This window comes from Rhopalosiphum padi, chromosome 3 (genome assembly GCF_020882245.1).
Source record: "Rhopalosiphum padi isolate XX-2018 chromosome 3, ASM2088224v1, whole genome shotgun sequence".
Taxonomy (NCBI): Eukaryota; Metazoa; Arthropoda; class Insecta; order Hemiptera; family Aphididae; genus Rhopalosiphum; species Rhopalosiphum padi.
This window is the reverse complement of record NC_083599.1, coordinates 65,202,192-65,224,578: the sequence shown is the minus strand read 5'-3', so window position 1 is coordinate 65,224,578 and position 22,387 is coordinate 65,202,192. Positions and strand designations below refer to the sequence as shown.

At 33.9% G+C, this 22,387-nt stretch overlaps 1 protein-coding gene across 1 annotated transcript; it reads left to right on the top strand.

Moving 5' to 3' along the window:
• Nucleotides 1-363: 363 nt before the first annotated feature.
• Nucleotides 364-22,306, top strand: LOC132924115 (uncharacterized). The gene is made up of 12 exons (XM_060988218.1): nucleotides 364-728; nucleotides 5,770-6,376; nucleotides 8,553-8,797; nucleotides 10,502-10,813; nucleotides 13,927-14,296; nucleotides 15,743-15,942; nucleotides 18,585-18,687; nucleotides 18,860-19,084; nucleotides 19,611-19,970; nucleotides 20,269-20,397; nucleotides 20,533-20,913; nucleotides 21,748-22,306. The coding sequence occupies exons 2-12, from the start codon at nucleotides 5,816-5,818 to the stop codon at nucleotides 21,946-21,948; spliced, it is 3,087 nt and encodes a 1,028-aa protein (XP_060844201.1). The 5' UTR covers nucleotides 364-728; nucleotides 5,770-5,815; the 3' UTR covers nucleotides 21,949-22,306.
• The last annotated feature ends 81 nt before the right edge of the window (nucleotides 22,307-22,387 follow it).

Genomic DNA, 22,387 nt, shown 5'->3' with positions numbered 1-22,387 from the left:
CGCATACCACACGCACACGCAAACATACGCACGCACTACCTATACACAACAATAATAATAACAACAATAATGTAGACGCCGACCGCGATCGTCTTCGTTATTATTATTATTATTTTTATACCCGCGGAGGAGCGCCAGCGTCGCGTCTCGTCGTCGGTCGACGTCCGTCCGTCGTCCGTTGGGCCGCCGCCGCGTGGGACCGGCTGCCGCGGCGGCAGCTGCTGCCGCTGTTGCTGCCTCACCGGCGGTACGAAAATATTATTATTACCGCGGCGGCGGCAGCGCGCACGCGCGTAGAGGCGTTTCACGAGGCATATTTGTCGGCGGCGGTGTTTTGTTGCTGCGCCGCCGACCGGCCGAGACCGCGCGCAACAGCAGTGTGCAACCAGCAGCGGCGTCGGTGCATTGCGTCTGTCATCACTCGCACGCCGCCCGCGTCGCGCCGATTCTCCCGGCTTTTCCGTTGCTGTCCGCGCGTTCAAATCACCGCCGCCGTCGTCGCCGAGTCATGCGTCCAACTGACCGACGAGACAGCATCATCCGCACGACGACTCGCCGTCACAGTGAAAATAATAATTTATAATTCGATATTAATAATATATCGTTGTGTTGGACTCGTCGTCGATAAACGGAGATCGCGAGCATCTCTAGCTGTTGAGCTTCCTGGACCGCGCACGCGTTAGTCGCATAAATCGCAACAACGTATTGTTGCTGTAATAGTTTTCACCGTAAGTAATGATTACCGTACACACGATAATAATACGCAATACATATTATTATTGTTTTATTATATTTACAAAAACGAGATGAGACGTTTTGTATTTGTGAATTTTAGAAAATATCATATAGGTACATAAGGGTGTAATAAATAATATAATATTATAGGTATGCGCGACGCGTTAACGTGTCTAAAAATCGACTTGTATATTATAATATAATTTCACATCGAGAGCAATGAGAGCTGATCGTTAAAACGATTCGACACACGAACGATCGGAGCGCTCCCCCCTTTTGGCCCTCGCCGACAGACACTAAAAATATAATATTTTCATAACGCGATCCGGAACTTAAATTATATATATTATTATACTGGTATCCTACTACAGCCGCCGCGGCTCTTTCGGCATCCATAATAATTGGATTTGTGTATCACTATTATAGGTGTATAATATAATATGATCTATTAGATTAATATTATTAGCCGCACTAATTATTACTGTCACGATCATTCGCTGCGGCCCGGTATTTAACATCGGAGGCGCACATAATACGTATATGATCGTAACGTTATTTATTGCGCGTCCGGCGCCGGACTAAGACGAAAAAAAAAATTTAGTAAAAACTAGTTGTTACGGTAACGCAAGTATATTTTTAACACGATTTATTTAGGTCGTAAGCGGTGATGACGGGGCCTGCGTTATTTTAGTGCGTGCGCTACGATATCATAACATTACATATATTATGTATTATGATGATTATTGTAAGAGTAGAGTATAATACCCTATATACGTAAACGGTACTAAAATTGTGTTTACTATGTGCAGTGGTACTTACACTTGGCGTGTTTTAAATCTCGCGCGCACAATTTTTGCATATTATACTATTATTATATTTATAGGTATATTGTTTTTAACTGGAAAAAAAATCATTAAAAAAACGTGAATTTTTACACTCGTGACACATTATTATATAATATTGTTATAATAACATCACGACGGGTACGGGCGGGCGGCGGTCAACCACGAAACAGCGTAAACAAAAAATACCGTAAATTCATGTTATTTATCACATCATAATATCAGATCGGACTGTGGTGTTATTGTTTGTAGCCGTTCAGTTTTTTTCTCGCATTTATCACGGGGCACCTAAAACAATATCGCGCAATGTCGTACAATGATGCCACGAGCTGCCGACATTTGAAAATTAAAAAAAAAAAACCGTCTCGCGGCCATGTCAATACGAATAACGACAACATCGTCATTATATAATGCACGTCATAATGTTTATCATTCGAAATAAACAATCGATCGTTATTACCTCGGTTATTATACGCGTGTATGGTATTGCTGCAGCAATTTTTACGGCCGACGTTGCGGTTTTCGCGCTGACTCGCGATCCGCGGATCCGTCGGTCGTTTCTGATACGATTAGTCGTCCGCGTTTAGCGGCTGCTCCCGTATCGCAGCTCCTTCGACGTTTCCCACGATTTTGTTTGTTTTATAAACCGAGCCCGCACGTGGGACGGACGATTGAGAAACGCGGGGGTGGCAAAACGAACCGGTTAGCACAAATCGGACGACCGACACGATTATTATTATTATTATTATTATACGTACGTATCGCGGTAATATACAAACGGCCAATACTGTTTTCGCGCCCATAGGCGACGGACACGAGTGACGTTTATATCGTGTTATTACAACGCATGTGCGCCGCGGACAAGGTTGGGTTTCCGGTGGTAGCTTAAATTGTATTATGTTTGCGGGCCGGGAACCGCATCATCGTTAAAACCGTCGTCCCCTGTAGAATAACCCAAAAATAAATAACAAATAATATAAAATAGTAAAAAAAAAAAAAGAATCTACACGACCCGAAAACGAAACACGCGGAGGTGGGTCGGCCGGACTGGAATGCCCATGAGGCTTTACACGCGTATATAATATTACCGCGTTTATGGTCGGGTTCCCAAACGGTTTTTTGAAAATCGAAATATTCTCGGAATGAATGCAAGCGAGCGGACGAGTTCCCACGCGAACAATTATTCGTATACCAGAAAATGTGTAGTCTCGCGGGAACAATATTTGTATAGCGCACAACGCAATCGGATTAAAAAATCGACATTTCGTTATTGAAACATCGTAGATAGGTAGTGTGTAATAGATTGTGTTCATCGGATAAAGTGTATAAAAATACGCTGCGGGGATGTGATGTAAATTCCGTCCACGATTGATAAGTAAATGTGTAAATTCCGTACGTATTTGTCCGTCCGTCCTTTATTATATTATATTCTGGGTTATAAATTCTATCCGTGGCAAATGTAACATGTCCTGCGCAGAAATATATACACATATTATAATACACCGCCGGATAAAAGACATTTTGAAAATAACTAGATGTTGAAATTCTTGTAACGTAATACAACAACGTGATAAATCGTAAATTCGTATACTATAATATAATATGTATAATGTATGAGAATCATGTATATTATTAACATACAGATAATATGCGAACATATGTAAATACCATTACATCGGTAACTATGTCGGTATTAAGTATTAAGCACGAGCCAATTATAATTATTCGAATGTTTAGCACTCGTTGCTTTGGTAAAATATTACGCGAATTGAAATAAATATTTCTTTTCGACTTATTATAATGTATTATACGTAATGAAAACCCCGATATACCGACTACGCTAATTCAGCCGGTAACTTTTTAGGAAAAAAAATAAGAACGCGATCTATATTTGGCTATATATTGTACAAAATATAAACATAGAATACGGGGAATAATACCTAATTATGTCTTGAAAAATATTTTTCAATGAAATTTTTATTTAATCCCATACTCGCTGCAGGCTTAAATATAAGTACTTGTATAATATATACTTGGTTTGTAAATTGTAGGGTATTGTAGCCATTAGCCAAACCGTTTCCTTTTCCGGGGACCATCAGACACGGGTGGTCTTCAGCAACATTAAGCTACATGACGTGTGTCTGACTACCGGTGTGTATACACCTAACCCATACGACGCGGTTTTCAATTAATCATGATCACAGCACCGGCGAGGGCGGCTAAATAATTAATTTATCAATTTTGTACGCAGCATTCTATATATACATCACTACAGCAGTTTTTAGTTATATAGATTTATAGACATATATAGTACGTATGTATAAAATGTATAAGGCGCGTGTAGAACTGTGGGAGGTATACTAATTGTGTCTCGTTTACAAAAAAATTGCTGTTATTTCTCTAACGTCGTTTAACCACATTAATTATGTGTGCGTCGTTGTTTGCGTTGTTATTCGTGTTATAATTATATAGTATATACTGTAGTTTACTTTGCCATCGTTACTTTAGACCAATCGTAAAGATACTGACTGTGTATGACGTGCGTGTATACTGTTGTAGCAAATGCTGAATAGACATACACTTATAAAATTAGAGATTTAATTACATAAATGTTCATGAATATTTAAAATGTAAAAATCGTATCCATCATTAAGCATTACAATAATGTACAAAATTACTATAATATTATGGTACTATTACAATATAATATATTTGTATTTCTAGTTTTTCGTTGTAGTTACTTAAGTGAGCAATAAACTATAATAACTAATAAGTAATAACTTATAAAAGCATTATGTAATTAATTTTTTTATGAAATAAACGTAAGCAGTTTAACCTTAAAATGTAAAATATTCTAAATTTCTAACTAGGTATGTGTAATATAATATTGTAAATTATTATTACGCCTATTACGTTATGCAAATTACAGTCTTACTTACTATTAACCATGTAGAGGTACCTATGTATGATAATTTTTTATTTTTTATTTCTATACGCTATAAATTACAACTCACCAGTTACAAAAGACATTAGCTATTTCATAACAGATTTTCCACCAATAGAAAATGAGATACGTTCCATTAGAAAAGGTTAGGTATATATTTATAAAAGCGAAATGCATGTCCCCGTGAATAAGATTATAATACTTATCGCTGCAGGATACACTCGCCTATATAGTTTCAAATTGTTTTCCGAGATTTTTTTCATTTACTAAATAATATTTCAAAAACATTTGAAGACTCTACAAAACCATGTGTACTTGTAATAAAATTATATTATGTTTAATGTATAATAAAATATTTCTCAAGTGGTGGCAGCGTCGTGATGCAGACATAAAACATTATTTAGCAAACATGCCGCGTCTTCGCCAATCGATTATACTATTATACAAATAAAAAAAAATTAATAAAAAAATAACGTTCGTTGCAGCCGTCGTCAAACGTACCGCCGTGCCGTCGTCAATAAAATAATAATAATTGTTATCTCTTATTCAGCGCGTCGCTTAATTATGCGTATATTATTATAATACACGAAGATGACGGGCGGGGCGTTGCCGGTGAATTAATTATAATTTATCGTTTATATATCGGGCTCGTTGTATTACAATTTACAACTGTCGTTGTTGTAATTAAACCCGACGACGATTAGTACGAAACACTATTTTATTATCATTATATTGCCGTCAACGCACAAGCGGTACTCGAGCAATCCTAATGTCCTACATAATAATATTATATTATAATACGATATACGGTATATAATAATATTGTCGTCGTATCATTTGTTTTTTAATTTATAAAACACGAGTGCTACAAGTCTGCAGCGCATAAACCAGCATACTCCGCGGTCGTTGTATATATTATTTACACGTAATTATTGTTAATGTGTATATTAGGTTTAGGTATATTATATTATACTGCCGACGCGCACGCGTAATATTAAATATCCTTTCTTTGTACGCGTGCGCGTGCGCTTCGTTTTATTACGATTATTATATTGTTAATACATATAATGACAATATTACATTATGCGGTTTAAACGGTCTTCTTTAATATGATATGATCGTCGTCGCATAATGCATCATGTGTGGTCATCGCGGTGCATGAACAATTGTGTATATAACTATAAGCATATTATTATTATCATTACTATTATTTTATAACATAAAACGATCGTCGTTTAATCCGTATAGGTATAAATTATAATATCGAGACGCAGAGAGTCACGCCGCCGTCTCGATGAACGTCAAAAAGCAACAGATGCAATTGCAGCTGCAGCTGCAGCAACCACAGCGGCGTCACGACCGCACCGGGTTCGAGGCCCTGTTGGACCAACCGATGCCGGTGGCCGAGACGTCACCGCCCGGCGGCACGTTACCGTGGTCGACTGCCGTCACCGGCGACACGGCCGGCCGGTACGATCACCCGCACCGCCGCCGGGGTCCGCCGGTCGCCGGCGCCGGACCGTCGGACGCACCCTCCGACCACACCGGTTCGCCGACCGAAGCCGACGACGCCACCGCCGCCGTCGCGGCCGCTCGTCCCGGCCGTCCGCAGGACCAAGCGGTCACCACCCCGCCGCCGTCGTCACCGTTGCAACTGCCCAGCCCGTACTACGACCGGAATCCCGTCATCAGTTTCCCGGTGCATCACCACCACCGCCATCACCACCGCGGCTCCAAGTCACCGCCGCCGCCGTCGACGAACGCCACCGCGACCGTACCGCTGGCCAACGTGCAAAACGTCGCGTACGCCACCGGCGACCAGGACCACAAAGATCACTACGCCAACAGTTCAAAAGTAAGTGCTGTTCGTATATATTATTAATTTTCGTATAATATAATAATATGATGTTATAGCTACGACGTAGCTATTGTTGTGCCTCGCGGCTTTTATCGTTTATAATCTGTTGATTGGTCGTGATTATGGCAACCGCGGTATATCGTTCACTAACCATTATCTACCGGAAAGTTTCTAGAGCAGGGTCGAGCTCAATTTTCGCAGGACACGGCACAACAGACGATAATACGATATAATAATATAGATAACTGTGTGTAGTTTAATCTCTGCCCGTTTTCGACTGCATAATTATATACGTATTGTAATAGACTTTTTTTTTGGTCGTCGAATTAGTTGTCATAGTTTAATTAGAATTCGTTTTATATAATATATTATATTATATAGGAGGGACACACGTTCCGCGTGCGTAACAATTGACTCAGACTATTTTGTCGATAACGATAATGGGGTTGCTCTGTTGATATATAAATGGTGGCGTGAAAAGGGGTTTTGTGAGTCACGGGTGTCTCTTTTTAAAAATATTCGTTCGTTGCATGCTCGAGGAAAATTCTTAGCTATTTAGTAACGTGCCTCGTATAGTCAAAGTAAGATTGATAATCACTAGTAGTAAATATATTATAGTTTATAAACTAAAATAAACGCTAAAGCTAAATATTATACTTATATCTTTGCAAATCTTAAAGTATGTCTAAATTTCTACCGTTTTGATTTTTCTTTAAAGTTAATAAGATATCATATCAATCTTATTAGTATTTAATTCAAAGTTTCGTGATATAACTATAACTATATAACTTTTATGAATATAACTTTTAGCATAATATAATTATTATTTTAATTTATTGTTATCCACCTCATTGACTTCATTCTTACCCTTAGTATAAATGGTAAATTGGCGGGTGCGTTATTTTATATTATGAGTAACAAATGAGAAGGGATATTTTTGGGGTGGCAAAGAGGATATAGATGGTTTGAAAATCTTTACTACCCCAAAATTATACAACGGAAATTATATTATTGTTATAATTTTGTCAGCTTCGAATCAAAATAATAAAAAATTTTACTAAGATTTACAAATCTTTAAATATATTAAGCCTAAAAATGTAAATCAAGATAAAATTTGCTAGGTATAGTCTATTTAGTTAAAATAAACAAAAAATAAATATACAATACAGATTTAAAGCTTCTAAGATTTACTTCTAACCATATATTAAATATGAAGCAACAACAATACTTAAGTTAAGAAACACTTTTTAAAATTTGCATTACGATTGGAGTTTATAAATTTAAATCTGAATTTAATTAAATCGTTGCTATAAGTTGACTTTTTTATAATTTAATTATAACTTGATTATTTCAATTAAGTTAGTACCTATCTAATTATTACGTACCTATATGCTATTAAAATTGTGTTGATGTTAAAATAAGATTTAAATATATATATACTTATACTTATAATCGGCAACATAGTGCAGAATAAATAACTGACCTATCATACAAACTGCAATAAATCATATAATACTCGTACGTATATCGAATCTATCATACCATTCATACCTATATCAACTAATCATATAATACCTACATAATTTACATCTTAATTATTTCATTGATACAATAATACACTAATCGGCACTTACTATATGTTTAAAATCAATGCGTAAAATATGTAAAATATCAATGTGAAAATGGTTTCATTATTAGTTATATTTGATCTTTCCCGACGACAACTAAATCGATTCAACAGCCCTTCGCTTTTTATACTTAAATTTTAAACACACTGATCTGCACCAGTTGTTATTTTTCTCTGCGTACTCATGTTGTTTTGACATTTTGTCGGCCATCAACGTTTGTCATTCGCCAAGAACTATACAATCATTTTTTTCGCGTCAAATTCCATTCAATATGGATTTATAAGCCGATAATCTGCACATATATACAGTGGTATACTAATATCATTATATAATCACTGAGCTTCTGTAATTTAGATGTATTCATAAAGTGATAAGTGTGATTAATATTATATAAATAGTAAATTTAATATAACAACGTAAAGTTTAAATTAAAACAAAAAACGTTTATATATATTTTAATATCTGTTCTTGTACATATTTTATTTTGTTTGTAATTATTATTTATTTGTACATGTATAATATTATAATATAAATATATTATATAGTATTACTACCAGCGGCACAACTACAAGTCCGGCGATTCGACAGAAGGGCGGGACGACGACAAGGAAAATATCAAGCAACGGGACACCGCCGAGTGTCTACAACAGCAGTTGGACGAAGTATTGCAGGCGTGCGTGGATTACGAAGAGCGGAACAAAAGCCAGCAGCAGCCGCAGTCCGAAAGTTCCGGAAACACGTCGCCAGGCACTGGTGCGCCGTCGACGACTACGCCACCGCAACAAAACCGGTAAGATACATTTGCCACATACACTGATTTTTATATTATGCAATAATTCGTGCTGTGCATAAGCGTGCGCTTATTTCGTTGTCACGCGTGTAAGAGAAAATATTCGGTTATTTTCCCCCAACAAAAAAAAAAAAAACAAAAGTGCAGTAATAAAATCACAACGTTATAATCGTCACTATAAAACTATAAAATATGAAACTTGTTTAACTTAAAAAAAAAACCATTTTTTTTCTAGCATTTTTAATATTAAGTATACTTGTTTATATTGTATTTAACCAAACAAAACAATTTTTGAAAACGATATTTAAAATTTATAAATATTGAGTTTTTTTTTTCGAAAATAGCTGGTCTTTAAGAAATGATTACAAATTACCCTTTCTTGGATCGATGAATATATACAGTGACATATGTTTCATGCATGCTACTCCGCCCACACGCCTATATTAGTCCATTAGTCTAATTGAATTCGGGAGTTGATTAGCATTTAGCATTATGATAATGTGCATTATTGATACGATTTATGAGATCAAATTAACTCATATTAATGATATAGGTTATCGCGTTTATAGGTTTAACATGTAAAACATGATAATTGATATACGATATTACTGATAGTTACTGTTTATATTTATTTTGGTCTCGCTACTACGTGATATTCTTGTATAGATTTCTATAGAAGACATTTTTTACTTATTTTTGAACTAATAGAAAAATATGGATTGCTCAAAAATAAAAGTAAAACTGCGTTTGTTATCAAATTTTGGGTAATTTTAAATTATCTTCGAGTTTTTTAATTAAATGTTTTTTCCTCAAATGGTCGTATGTTAGTATTTTCTTTTTCATTTTTTGGTTTAATTAAAGTTGTAGTTTTTATTTGTAAACATTATTTGGTTTTACTTTATTATTTTGAATGTAGTAGTTTAGTATACTATGTGTATAGGTGTACTTATAGTATAGTCTATAATTCTATACCTACTATATTCTTATATAAATCGATATTCGTTTTACGTGCATCATTAAGATTTCACATACATTTTAAAAATATTTTCAATTTATCGATCCGATTTCCTATTGTAATGTTAGTAAACTTAAGTAACTTAACTGTCCTTTAAGCTGATGTATTAATAAGCTTAATCAGTACTCGCAGATATTGCATCTATTATAATAATCTCTATAAGCCCGAATGAACGTATCGTTGTTCATACATAGGTCGACCTCGCAAAATAATTTTGCATGGCCAAAGTATAGTTAATTTATAATTTATTTACAAATAAATATATAGCGCATGACTAGAACTAGAACATTATATTATGCTCGTTATCTTTGTTGATGATGAAGTGAAACCAGTATTTCTAAAATCATTTTCTTTGCGCTTATATACCGTATATACTATACAGTGTATAGTGTACATTATGCAGCGTTTAGTGTAGTTATACTAAACAGTAAACTGTAGTTTTTAGAACAAATATTTGCTGTAAAAAAAAATAAATTATAAATAATCACCTTCAGCGTATATATATACTTTAATTTTTTTGTAATTTTTATTAAAAATATACTTACGGTTTTTAGTGCTTGATATAAAAAAAAAGTGGTCAACTCCTGCGCTATTTAATAATTACCTATAATTATATGTGTGTGTATACTAAATTGTTACCCTTAAATGTATCTCCTTTACTATATTTTTATTTTTTATTCCGATTTTAGGATCAAAACAAATGGTTCTCTCCCGCGGGATAGCAAGAAGTCCGCCACAGAGACGTCTTCGCCAACGTCGCCATTGTCGCCGATGACGTCGCCACTGTCCCCGTCATCGACGACCTGGTCGTCCGTTACCTCACCGTCTCCCCCTACGATGTCACCGTTGTCATTGCGCGCAGTTGGCGGAGACAGTGATTCAGTATTTTTAGAAAACGATAATCAGCCACCGTCAACCGCAATATGCGGAAGTCCAAGGACCAGAATAAGAACGCTTGTCCCATCTTGTACGACGGCCATTGAAGAATTATACTACAACGGGTAATTTTTTTTTATCAAATTTATAAATAGTGAATTATGTTTAAGGATGTAAGCCACTCTTCCGTGATCAAACGCAAATCTAAACGTCGCTTTTCATTATCGCACAAACACGACACCCATATATCCCTTACAAAAATGACACGATACTGCATAAATTCATTTAATTTCGTAATCTTTTTAAAATTAATTAATTTATATGTGTACGCTTGGTACATATATATAAATAACGTATATGTAGTATGTACCTATTTTAATTGTGTGGCAATTTTATGCTTTACATCTTTTGAATTTATGCGGTAATAGCGTCCCTTATGAGTTTTTCGTATACGACCAACCAACGTTTGGTTATCTGTTTACACGGCAATGGCCAATAATATAAGTCGTTTGCGCGTGGAAAACAATAATAATCAGTATTCACTACTTAACGCTGAAAGAAGATGTAAAGAGCTAGAGAGGCTCAAAGTAATTATAAAGTAAATGAAAACCTTAGTCTGTAAATAATGTTATGATAACCAAAATGAAAACTTCAAATTTCTAAATAACGTTACTATAAATGTGTTATTGTGAATATTGTAATTGTTAGGTATTATAATATAGTCAATATAGATATTTTACAGGTATATTTAACATTGTTACCCTTGTATATTTTCTTTTCTTAAATAAGTCTCTCGGATTAGTTTCGTATATTTTGTAACCAGCTAAAGAATAACGAGGGAGGAGATAATAAGCGTTTCTTATGACTTGTGGTGCCCTTTAATATAATGTAAAGCAACTTACTAATCACTATACATCGTTCACACCCGCATTAATAATACGCACTATGAACTCTCCTTGCGTAAAAAAAAAACAACTTTTTTTAAATTAATTAACCTGTCAATTAATTATAACTTATAACAAGTGATGTTATAACTTTTCAAAGTTAATAATTACAATCATTTTTAGTGTTTAAATTACATCCATTTAAATGACGAAATGTAATTGATCGTTATTTAGATAACATTATTAAATTGATTACACTTATTTAACAGATAAAGTATACTTTAATAATATATAGATATTTTTAAATGTACATAATCTGATTTGCTAAAATAAAATAATTTATTGACTTCATTTAATAATTTACTTGACTGAGTGCAATCGAATAATCATTGCAATACATTATGGCTTACGTAACTTAATGAACTGCTTTATCTTAATATATTATTTATACCGGGTAGTATATTATATTTACTGTGTTGGGATTATTATATAAGTATTGTTGATATTGAAAAATTATTTACGTCCTTCGCCAAGTATCAAATAAAAAAATAATTTTGTATATTAAATAAAAATTAAAAACTTGAATTATCGTTAACCAAAATTTCCATTTCTAAATGCTATTTTTATCATATATAGACGAGTGTAACAATTAACAAACAATTATTTTGTATTACATTCAGCTTTTACTTTTTAAATTATGTCACAACTTTAATGTGTTTTCGTGTATAGCTAAATGATAATTTTTATTTAGATTTTTGTTTTACACATATTATAGTGTTTTTGGTGTGATATAATTTCTTTTTATTGTTTAAAGTATAATGTACACAAAACACACGGCATAGTGTCATACGGGTATTTCTTGTCAAGTCAACATGTTTTATTATGTATATTATTTAATATTTATATGAACGTTGAACTAATAATAATGAGCACACGGATAACCGTACATGGAACGCCTGTTGCATAAGTAACAACAAATACACGAAAACTATTACAATAATATATCGGTGTATAACTGCGGGAACAACTGTAATAATATTTTTTTTTAAAACGATGTATTTTATTAGAGCGACGCCCAACAATGGCATCTGCAATGAAAATATATCGTCGTAAGCAAGAAACTATATAATATATTATAACACGATTGAACGATATTTTTTACCACAAGTTTTCATGGTCGTATTAAGATCAGCTGTTGCCACAATTCTGGCAAAAGTTTAATCTGAACAACAAGTGTTTTGTAAACGTGATATAATATATACTACAACTATTATTGTGTCTAGTGAATGATAACGATAAATGAATAATAATGAGTTAGCCATCCAGGCTACACTAGTTTTCTACTTGGATACTTGAATTTTATCGGTGCGCCGACCTCGTATGCCATTTACGACGAATTGAATACATCACACATGTGTTTGTTCCTATATTATATAATTTATTACTGGTCTGTTGTCGAACCGTCGTAATATCGTTATTAAAATCATACATATAATATATTTATTTTTAACTAATTATTAAAAATTATAAAAAAAAATGTTTATTCAATTTAACTAATTTAAGATTACGGTAAATAAACTATAAAATATGGTATTACGAGTTCACGACGGAGTCAAGACTTCCGAAATATCCGATAAAATGTATTCAAAAGGATCCTTTTCACTAGAATTTGGCCGCCACACGAACTCTACCTAATAGGACTTAGGGAAATTTTGAACAGTACTGCAACATATTGTTTGTTCCACCCATTTTGAAACATCCCACAGTCTCTCCGGAGTTTGAAAGTGAGTTTCAGAGATAGAATCCACAAAGTTGTACTTATGTATGGTTAACTTGGTTATAATGATAACCTTTCTAGCTATTGAATAGCATTGCGTACAATTTCTAGAAGTCCGAGAATATTATTCGTCGGCCGCGACGGGGCGATAACAGAACAGCGACTATACAATTTATATATATGAATACGATATGTTCGTGGCATCGTCAGAACCATATAACGAGAAGAGACTATTTTAAAATTAGAATTGATAGACAACGTGTGCAAGCGGAATACACGTGATTTAAAAAGAAAATGATCGACATCGTTTATAGTGTTTGCCCACCGGAAAGCGTTATCCGGAGGTGTTATCTTTACATTAAACATATGGCCTGTTTTTCTTCGATATATATATATATATATTATTATCATAATTAAATACATATGCCAAGGCACGCGTATACGGTCTTATTTTTTACTTTTTTTATCTCATAATTATTTTTTTATTTTTTTTGTGTACTTAATAACTTAGCTTCTGGATATGATAGTGTGATTATTACGATCCATCTGTTTTTTAATATTATTATGATTTATACAGTGTTAAGGACCAAATCGGTCAGAGTCAGCACAACGGCCAAGACAGCACCGACGCCGGTTTCAAAACGTCACCGACTACTGCAGATAACCTCTCATCGAAATCGCCAGACCGGCCGATGCAGCTGCAGTCGACATTCCTCCAATCGTCTCCGCCGCCTTCGTGGCAAACGACAACGATGTGGCTGCGTTCGTCGCCGTTTGCGGCGGATCCCAAAGACGGTGGCTCGACAAAAGCTCCGACGGTTTCGTTCGCTGCTGCTGACAGGTTGGCTGAAGCAGCTGAGCAACGTCGTAAGTTGCTGGTGGAATTGTCCGCGCACAAATCTAGGCTGGTCGAATTGCACTTGCGTCGCGAAGAAGTCGATCGGGAGGTGAGTGCATCGTACTGAGAAATTAAAGCTTTGTTTTTAATTTAAATACCTATTACAATTATATAATATTGTCATTTGATGATACTCCTGTTATTCAAATTTCAATTGGACGCATTCGTGGATAATACTCGAGTGGGATCGCAAGTGGAACGTTTTTGTGAAGTCCAATATTATAGACAGTATCTAGGTGACTGTGTAATAAGTAAATTTATCGTTGTGTATGTGTGTGTGTATGCTTGTGCGTGCGTGCGTATATTCTTTACCGCATGTAAAAACACATTCATCTGTTTTCAACGATGTGGCTAAAATTATTTTATCTCTAACGAATAAACCAAAATTCAGAACAATAAGACTTAAGAAAAGTCTGTCTGTATCCGGATGTTTAATACTAATAATCTTCAATCTTTATTTTTACGTAAGAAGACGATTTTTCTATTTTTCAAATTTATTATATAATTATAACATTTTATTATTATTATATATATATTAAGTAACCGCTAAATACTTATATATATCGGGAAAAATAAAATAGATTTGGAAGGTCACACAAATACAATTTTTAACTTACCTATAATAAATTTAGTTTGCACGTTTTATTATAGATAAAGCAATAACGATACAAATCTGGTTTAAATATTTAAACTGACTATTTTTCATATACTTACCTAATAAAATTTATTCTAACAAACACATGATAAAATGTATTGCTTCCAACAGTTATCAAATGAGGACGTGAAGGTAAAGATTTTTAAATAATACGAATGTAAAATTTAATTGAAAAATCAATATGTTTCGGTTCATTCGTTTAAACCCGGTTTTGTGTTCGTATTTTGATAAATCATATAATCAGTTTGGATGATGTAATCTTAGATTTTGTTTAAAAGCATGATTTCTTCCACGTAAATAGGCACGCTCAATAAAACAGTGGCCATGGGTTTTATTCGTACCTTAATTTGAATTTTTAATACATGTTTATAAATTATTCAACATTTTTTAAATTTTATTACATTGTTTGTTCAAAATTAATTTTAAAAAACTTTAGTTTTAGACGTTTTTGTATAGTATACAAGGACTACATTTATTTTATTAAAAAAAATAATATGGTTTCAAATTAAACCGGGAATCATTTAAATCGTTAATTTTAATGTTAATTATTATTAGTGTAAATCGTAAACCATTTCAATAATCAATTTGGGAACGTACATGAATTATTCAAGATATGTATTGGTAGTTTAATATAATAATTTTTAGTAGAATTTTGTTGATTTTACATTAGTGCCTGTCCTATTAAACATCTGTTTAACTACTAAAATACCTACCTCATTAATTAAATTTAATTGAAGAAAATATTGGTATAAGTTTTGCATAATTATAAATTTATGATCATAAACAAGTTTTTCATAAACTCGCGTAGCATTAATAAAATTTGCATCGGTGTGTTTACAGTTAATTATCGAGACCGCGTTGTTGCGTGCCGAACTCGATGCTGCTGACGATGAAACTCGCCAGTCGGACAACATTGTAGACGGTTTGGATCGCGCCGTGGCGGATTGCCGACAAAAAATGGACGTATGTACTGTGAAACAGCAAGATCAAAGGATGGCAGCTGACTCGCAGTTGGCAGGGCACCGGCAAACACTCCAAGGGTAATTTATTGTTATTATAATACTCAAGGCCCTAAACGTACATGAATTTACCCTCACCATCAGGAAGCAATGACAAAGGAGACGATCATAACGGAAAGCTTATATAAAAATGTGATGATGGTAGTTAGGAACCAGCAATAGCCGACAACTGACAATCACTAACATTGTTGTGTGGAAGGCGGGGGGGGGGTCTAAACACTCTAAACAAGTATAATAAAACGAGTCACAAAAAATATTGTATCAAAGAAAAACGTAAATATGTCGATCGGTTAGTAATAAAATGTACCAATAGTTAATCAAAGAAAAATCTATGTAATATTCCAATTTGATCAATTATTTTATTACATCAACCTCTTTCATAAATTTACCATTTTCAATATTCAATGATTAGATACAAATAAATAGTATTTATAACGTTTTACAATAATATGTGGTGTTAGATGACAATTGTATACCCAACCAAAATGTTAAATGCATTATTTTTAGATTTCAATAGGGATCAAAAAACCGTAGGTACATAAATACAACTTAACATAAATGTCCATTTAAAGTTACAATATCACCTAAAAACATTAATCTAAAATATTTCAACATTAATATTATCCAATAACAATGATTACGGTGCCGTAAATTTTTTTAAAAAATAACCTAAAATAATAATTAATAATATTATTCTGTTAGTACCTAAAGTCTAGATTCAAAGACTTCCTTTCTTACTAGCTCTTTTATCTTATATATATAATTTATTAATTTATACTATAATATATTTTTATTTTTGTGTATACACTTTTATCTAATTAACTTGGTGTACTTTGATGCGGATTGTAAATATACTGTTTAAAAAAAATGTAGATAGGATATGATAGGAGTATGGTTAGATGACGAAATAATTATATTTCTTAACAAAATTAGTATATAAACTGTTTTTAGTAATTCAGTAATTGATCACATATATATAGTATTGTAAAGTATTCGAATATAAGTATTTGGATACTAGTAGTTAAATACATTTTGAAGTAGTTTTATATGGTATTCCTATTACAATTTTTCAAAGTATTTTTTAAGTATTCTGATTACATTTTAAAAGTATTTTGAACAAAATTGAAATACTTGTATTTAAATTATATAAATAAATCAGTTTTATCAATTTCTTATAAAAATAAATAGTAACATTTTAAATATTAAAAAAAAAGATCAGATAAAAATTTCGAAAAAATAGACTATAAAAGAACATATTTTAACTGTTTTGGGCCAACATGGCAACATGTAATTATTTCTAAGAATCTTCAGTGAATGTATTGTAAATTCTTTTAAATTTACAGTATTAGCCATTAGGTACGGTTTAGTTATATATAGATTTGTAAAAATTAAAATTAAATTATTATATTTGTATTCAAATATACTTGTGAGTATTTGTAAAATACATTATTTTATAAGTATTTTAAAAGTATTTTAATACCTTTATAAAAGTATTTTAATACCTTTTTAAAAGTATTTTAATACTTTTTTAAAAGTATTTTTTACAAAACTGCATATATAACATTAAAAACAACTTAATTTTCCATTCCGATGGAATTTCCGATTCCACAACGATGGTTGTTCTGATAATAATTATTTGTTTTATTAAAGTTTTTCAACCAAACCATGTATCAATTACATTTTATATCCATTAAGCGTAAAGATTTTCGAAATACAGAAAGTCGTATAATTATTGAATTAATTTTTTCTATGGAATGTTTAAGCTATATTTAAAAAAATTGTATGTAAATTGTATATGCGTTGAAAAATAATTATAACATTTTAAAAGATGTATCATGCAAGATGATAGGGAAATGTTGACAACATAGTAATGTTTTTAATCAAATATAACAATTATTAATTTGCTGCGAGTCCTTTGTTATACTTATTTTTTAGTATAATCATTATCATAGATTAAATATTGGTATAGTTAATATTTATACTCCATTTTATAGATTTATTATTATGGTATAATAATAAACACAAATCAACTTACATCAGGTATGGAATAAGATGATAAATTAGGATTATTCAGAATGTTATTGGGAAAATGTATAAATATTAAAACCTTAAACATTAAAGCTTTAAATTATTAGCCGTTTTTCTATTGAACTTGTAACTTGTACAATAAAATATAAGACATTTTTTACTTTAAATTTAACTTACATTTTTGATTTTTCTATATTAACTTACATTTTTCTTTATTAACTTATTGACTCATCGAGCACTAGTTAACTTGCCAAGCTTTGGTATTTTGTATATAGTCATGATTATAAAGAAATAAAATATTATGTTCTTTATAATTGTGTTTGTAGTTAATTGTTTTGAGGTTTTATATCCATCCCTCGAGCCACTCCTATTTATAATAGCTGTTCCACAATTACTATCTCGTATACCTATAGATATAATATTGTCGTTACTCGTTTATACCACTACCAATATTACGCTACCCACCCAGCACCCCATTTATAAAATCTAATTACAGTGTCTATATAGTTTACACCCACCGTTTATTACAGTTTACATGTTGTATATGTATAGTATATACGCTTTATGCTCGTAATTATAAATAGTAATCTACTTTGATAATATGTTGTTATAATACATACCAATAATCGTCATAGGTTACGGAAACGGTTAGAATCGATCGAGGACAACGACGTGCTGAAAACTGAAATACGTGCTTCCATTGATAAACAGACGGAACTGTTGGATGCCGAACAAAAGGTGAGACATAATAATAATATTACAAAATACTATAATATTAGAATATAGTAGGTACAATACGTCATTATATTGTAACGAATCATAAAAATAACGTCGAGGTCGATGACGATTTTTATTTTCGCCCTCAACAATAGTATATTATATTTATGTAATGCTGGTGTATGTCCTGCAGTTGTACGAAGATGTAGAGTTCGGATTGCTGGAAGAGGAGGCCGGATGGCTAGCCCGTAGAGAAGAGTTGCACAGGGATCGGGCCGCTGCCGTGGCGGTTAGGCGTGCTCGACGGGCTCGCGCCGAGTGGTTACGCGCGCAACTCGATCAGCTCCGAAGTGTAGGCGATGACCAGTTACGAGCATTAAGGGCTGACATAAATACAGCAACATTGTCCATCCAACAGGTATTTATAGCATACGTGACTTTAAATATTATAAGCTATATAAAAGATAATAATAATTTAGTCTTTTAAAAATCGAAATCCCGCCTAATCAAATTCTCAAAAAAAAAAAAAAAAAAAATTAGTTCCGAAATTATTATTTCAATGTTAAATAATAAAAACACGGCATTTAGACAACAGAAAATATGTCTTAACTTTTGACTATTTAAAGTTGAGCAATGTTTGTTCCCAATTGTGTAGAGAGTAGATGAGACACTCAAATCTCTCTCTGTGACTGACAAGTAGAGATTGAGTTAAATACTTATGAAGCGTATATATTTCTTTATTGATGTTATTATAGAAATATTTAAAAAAAAAAAATCAATTTAAATAATATGAAACAAATTATTTTGTTAAATAAACAAGTTTGTTCCTACCTTCCAACAATTTTAACTCACCCAAATAAAATGTTCTTCGTATTATGTAGTTAATAGACAAATTGTTATTTAATGCATTGCGTAGAATAATATTGACAATATTGTAATTATAGGGTCACAAGAAACTGCAAGAGCTGGATGCCACCGCAACCAGCACGACGGCCCCGACAAACACCTTATCAGACCAATACCGCCGTCCCCATCAGTTTCATAAAGAAGCGCATTCTATGCAGTCGGCGGCGGAACATCAACCTCCCAAGTCTTTGGAATGGTCGTGGGACCAGCATATGAAATCTCCCATGTCACCGAGGCCACCGTCGTCGTTGTCGTGGGATCTGCAGCCGCCGAGGTCACCATGGTTTTCGACAACCACTCCCGTGACGGAAGACACGGCGGCAAACAACGGCAACGGCTTGATGACTGGTAGCATGACGACGACGTGCTGTAGCAGTATAGGCAGCAGCGGTGGCGAGGTAATTATTGTTTTGTCGGTTACTTCCGGTTAAAATATCTGTCGGCCGCGGATCTTACCCCTATTGCAGCTAATTGTACCGTTCAGAGGAGGATGGTGGGCGAGACTAAATTCTCACTGAAACTATATCCTTCTCGCCCTGTTCATATATAAATATGTTTATATATTATGGTATTTTATTATTATTACGGACAAAATATATTGTGTATAAATTATTGCAATATTCCATCACTACGCGGCCGACTTAATTATCAATGTAATAAAATGTTTCTAATATAACGTTGTCTGTTACTGTGCAGGACGACGGTTGTGCCCGACCGGTATCGGATGACTCTATTTCACGAATGTCTATGTCGACTATCTTCGACGGAGGGGCCACGATCAAACTCCGACCAAAGAACAAAACGTCTCCGTCGGACATCACAAAAGTTAGTATCGCCTGAGTCCGTATATAATAGTTAGCGCCGCATACGCAAGTACGCGGCTGCTTACGCTTGATGACGCAACAACTCATATTGCAATGATGAAAATACCATAATTCGTTTTTTTTGTTACCGTTACAGAGGCCGTTGACTAGATATCTACCGATCCGGTACGACGACAACGGTTCGACCGAGAACCAAATGGCGTTCGACTTGCGAGCGCACATCGAGTCTGCGGGACATCAGCTGGACGACGACAACAGCACCGGCGTCGACCGGCACTTCTGGATCGACAGCACGTCGTGCCGTGGCTATTTGAAAAAGCTTTCCGGTTCCGGTGCCAATAACGCGCGCCGAAGCGGCCGCAAGTGGCTGAAGAGATGGTTCGTGTTCGATAGGCGGTCGAGGGCCCTGTCCTATTACCGCCATCGGTCCGACGACGGCTCGGACGCCGCCAATCAACGAGCAGGCGCCGCCGCAACCGAGAAGAAAATCGCGCCGAGGGCGTCGATCCGTTTTCAGGTGTGTGTTTGGTGATTTTTCCGAAGAATTTTCTCGACGCGACCGTGACTTACACATACTCTATTACATACCTAACGCGTTTATTTATCGATATGAACCCAACGCACGTCAGCCTCTGTCGGATTACACACGCATAGCCCGGCATAGGCATTATTGGACAGTATAAAACCGCATTGCCGATAATAATATAATATTTGTTAATTTCAAGCCAACTATTATTTTATTCCTCGCATCGATATAATATTATAATACACATAAAATAAAATAAAATCCTGCCAAAAACAATAAAATAAAATTACATTTTACGAACCAAACTCAATATTTAATGCGTATTCAATATAATATTGAATATGTACGCGTCGTACGCGAGTTACACCCAGTTTTCAATAGTGAATAGCTGGGTGTTAAATTTCTAACATAAATTCTCGATTCGGTTAAACATTTAATGACAACGTTTGCACAATTCACCGCGAGATGTTACTGCGTATAATGTATTCACGTATTTTTTTAAAAATAATTATGTAAATATAATAGGTACCTTTATATAAAACATTAAAACATATTGAATAATTTTACCATAATTTTTATGATTTTATTATGGTAACGAACATATACTTTTTTCAAGCTTTATCGCCAAAAAGTAGGTTTTATTTTCGCGCAGTGCTCTCGGAGTATTGTTCGATTTTGTACAGACACTAGATGATATGTTATGGGAAAAAGTGTACGAACAGTTTTCTACCACATGTTGTGTATCTCTTACTATTATTTGCGTCACCTATTTTATTAATATTTTTATAATACATTATTGTTTCCGGTGTGTGTTGATATAAACAGGACATTCAGGAAGTGTACGTCGACCACACGAACAGTATCAAGGGACAGGGTTGCGCGTTTGTGGTAAAGACAGCCCAGCGGACGTTTTACCTGTCTGCGGCGACCGGCCAGGCGGTCCGAGTGTGGGTGGACGTCATATTCACCGGCGCCGAAGGGTACCGGGAGTACCGAAAAGCTTCGACCGCCGACGGTTGCCGATGAGTTCAGCAAACGAAATCCTAACTTGTCCCTCGTCCGGGGGCTAATTATATTTATTTTTATTTTTATACTGAGTCGTCTAATACGGCCGTGTTAATTTTTTTCCGCCAAATTTATCGTAGTTTTATCCATTGTACCTACCATTGCATTATACCTACATTTAAATGATTGACGTGACTGCGAAATGCGGTTGATGTATTTATGTGTATTTTTTATTATTTTTTTTTTTTAATTGTTATTGACTTTAAAGCGGCTGTCGAGTTGCGAACAATTTAATCTATATAGACTGGTTATATTAAATTTCGTGTACGCCTAGCTACATATTATGTATATATTTTATGGATTAAAACTATTTACTTAACATTGTCCACTTAGTGTATTTAGATGATTTTGTATGCAGTAAATTTGCTAGAATTGTGCTAGAAAAAACCGAGAGAAATAA

Excerpts from the sequence above, each read along its gene's own strand:
- LOC132924115 (XM_060988218.1), top strand. The coding sequence starts at position 5,816 with ATGAACGTCAAAAAGCAACAGATGCAATTGCAGCTGCAGCTGCAGCAA. Across the intron at positions 19,085-19,610 it reads CAACATTGTCCATCCAACAG|GGTCACAAGAAACTGCAAGA; the intron begins GTATTTATAGCA and ends TTGTAATTATAG. Across the intron at positions 19,971-20,268 it reads TAGGCAGCAGCGGTGGCGAG|GACGACGGTTGTGCCCGACC; the intron begins GTAATTATTGTT and ends GTTACTGTGCAG.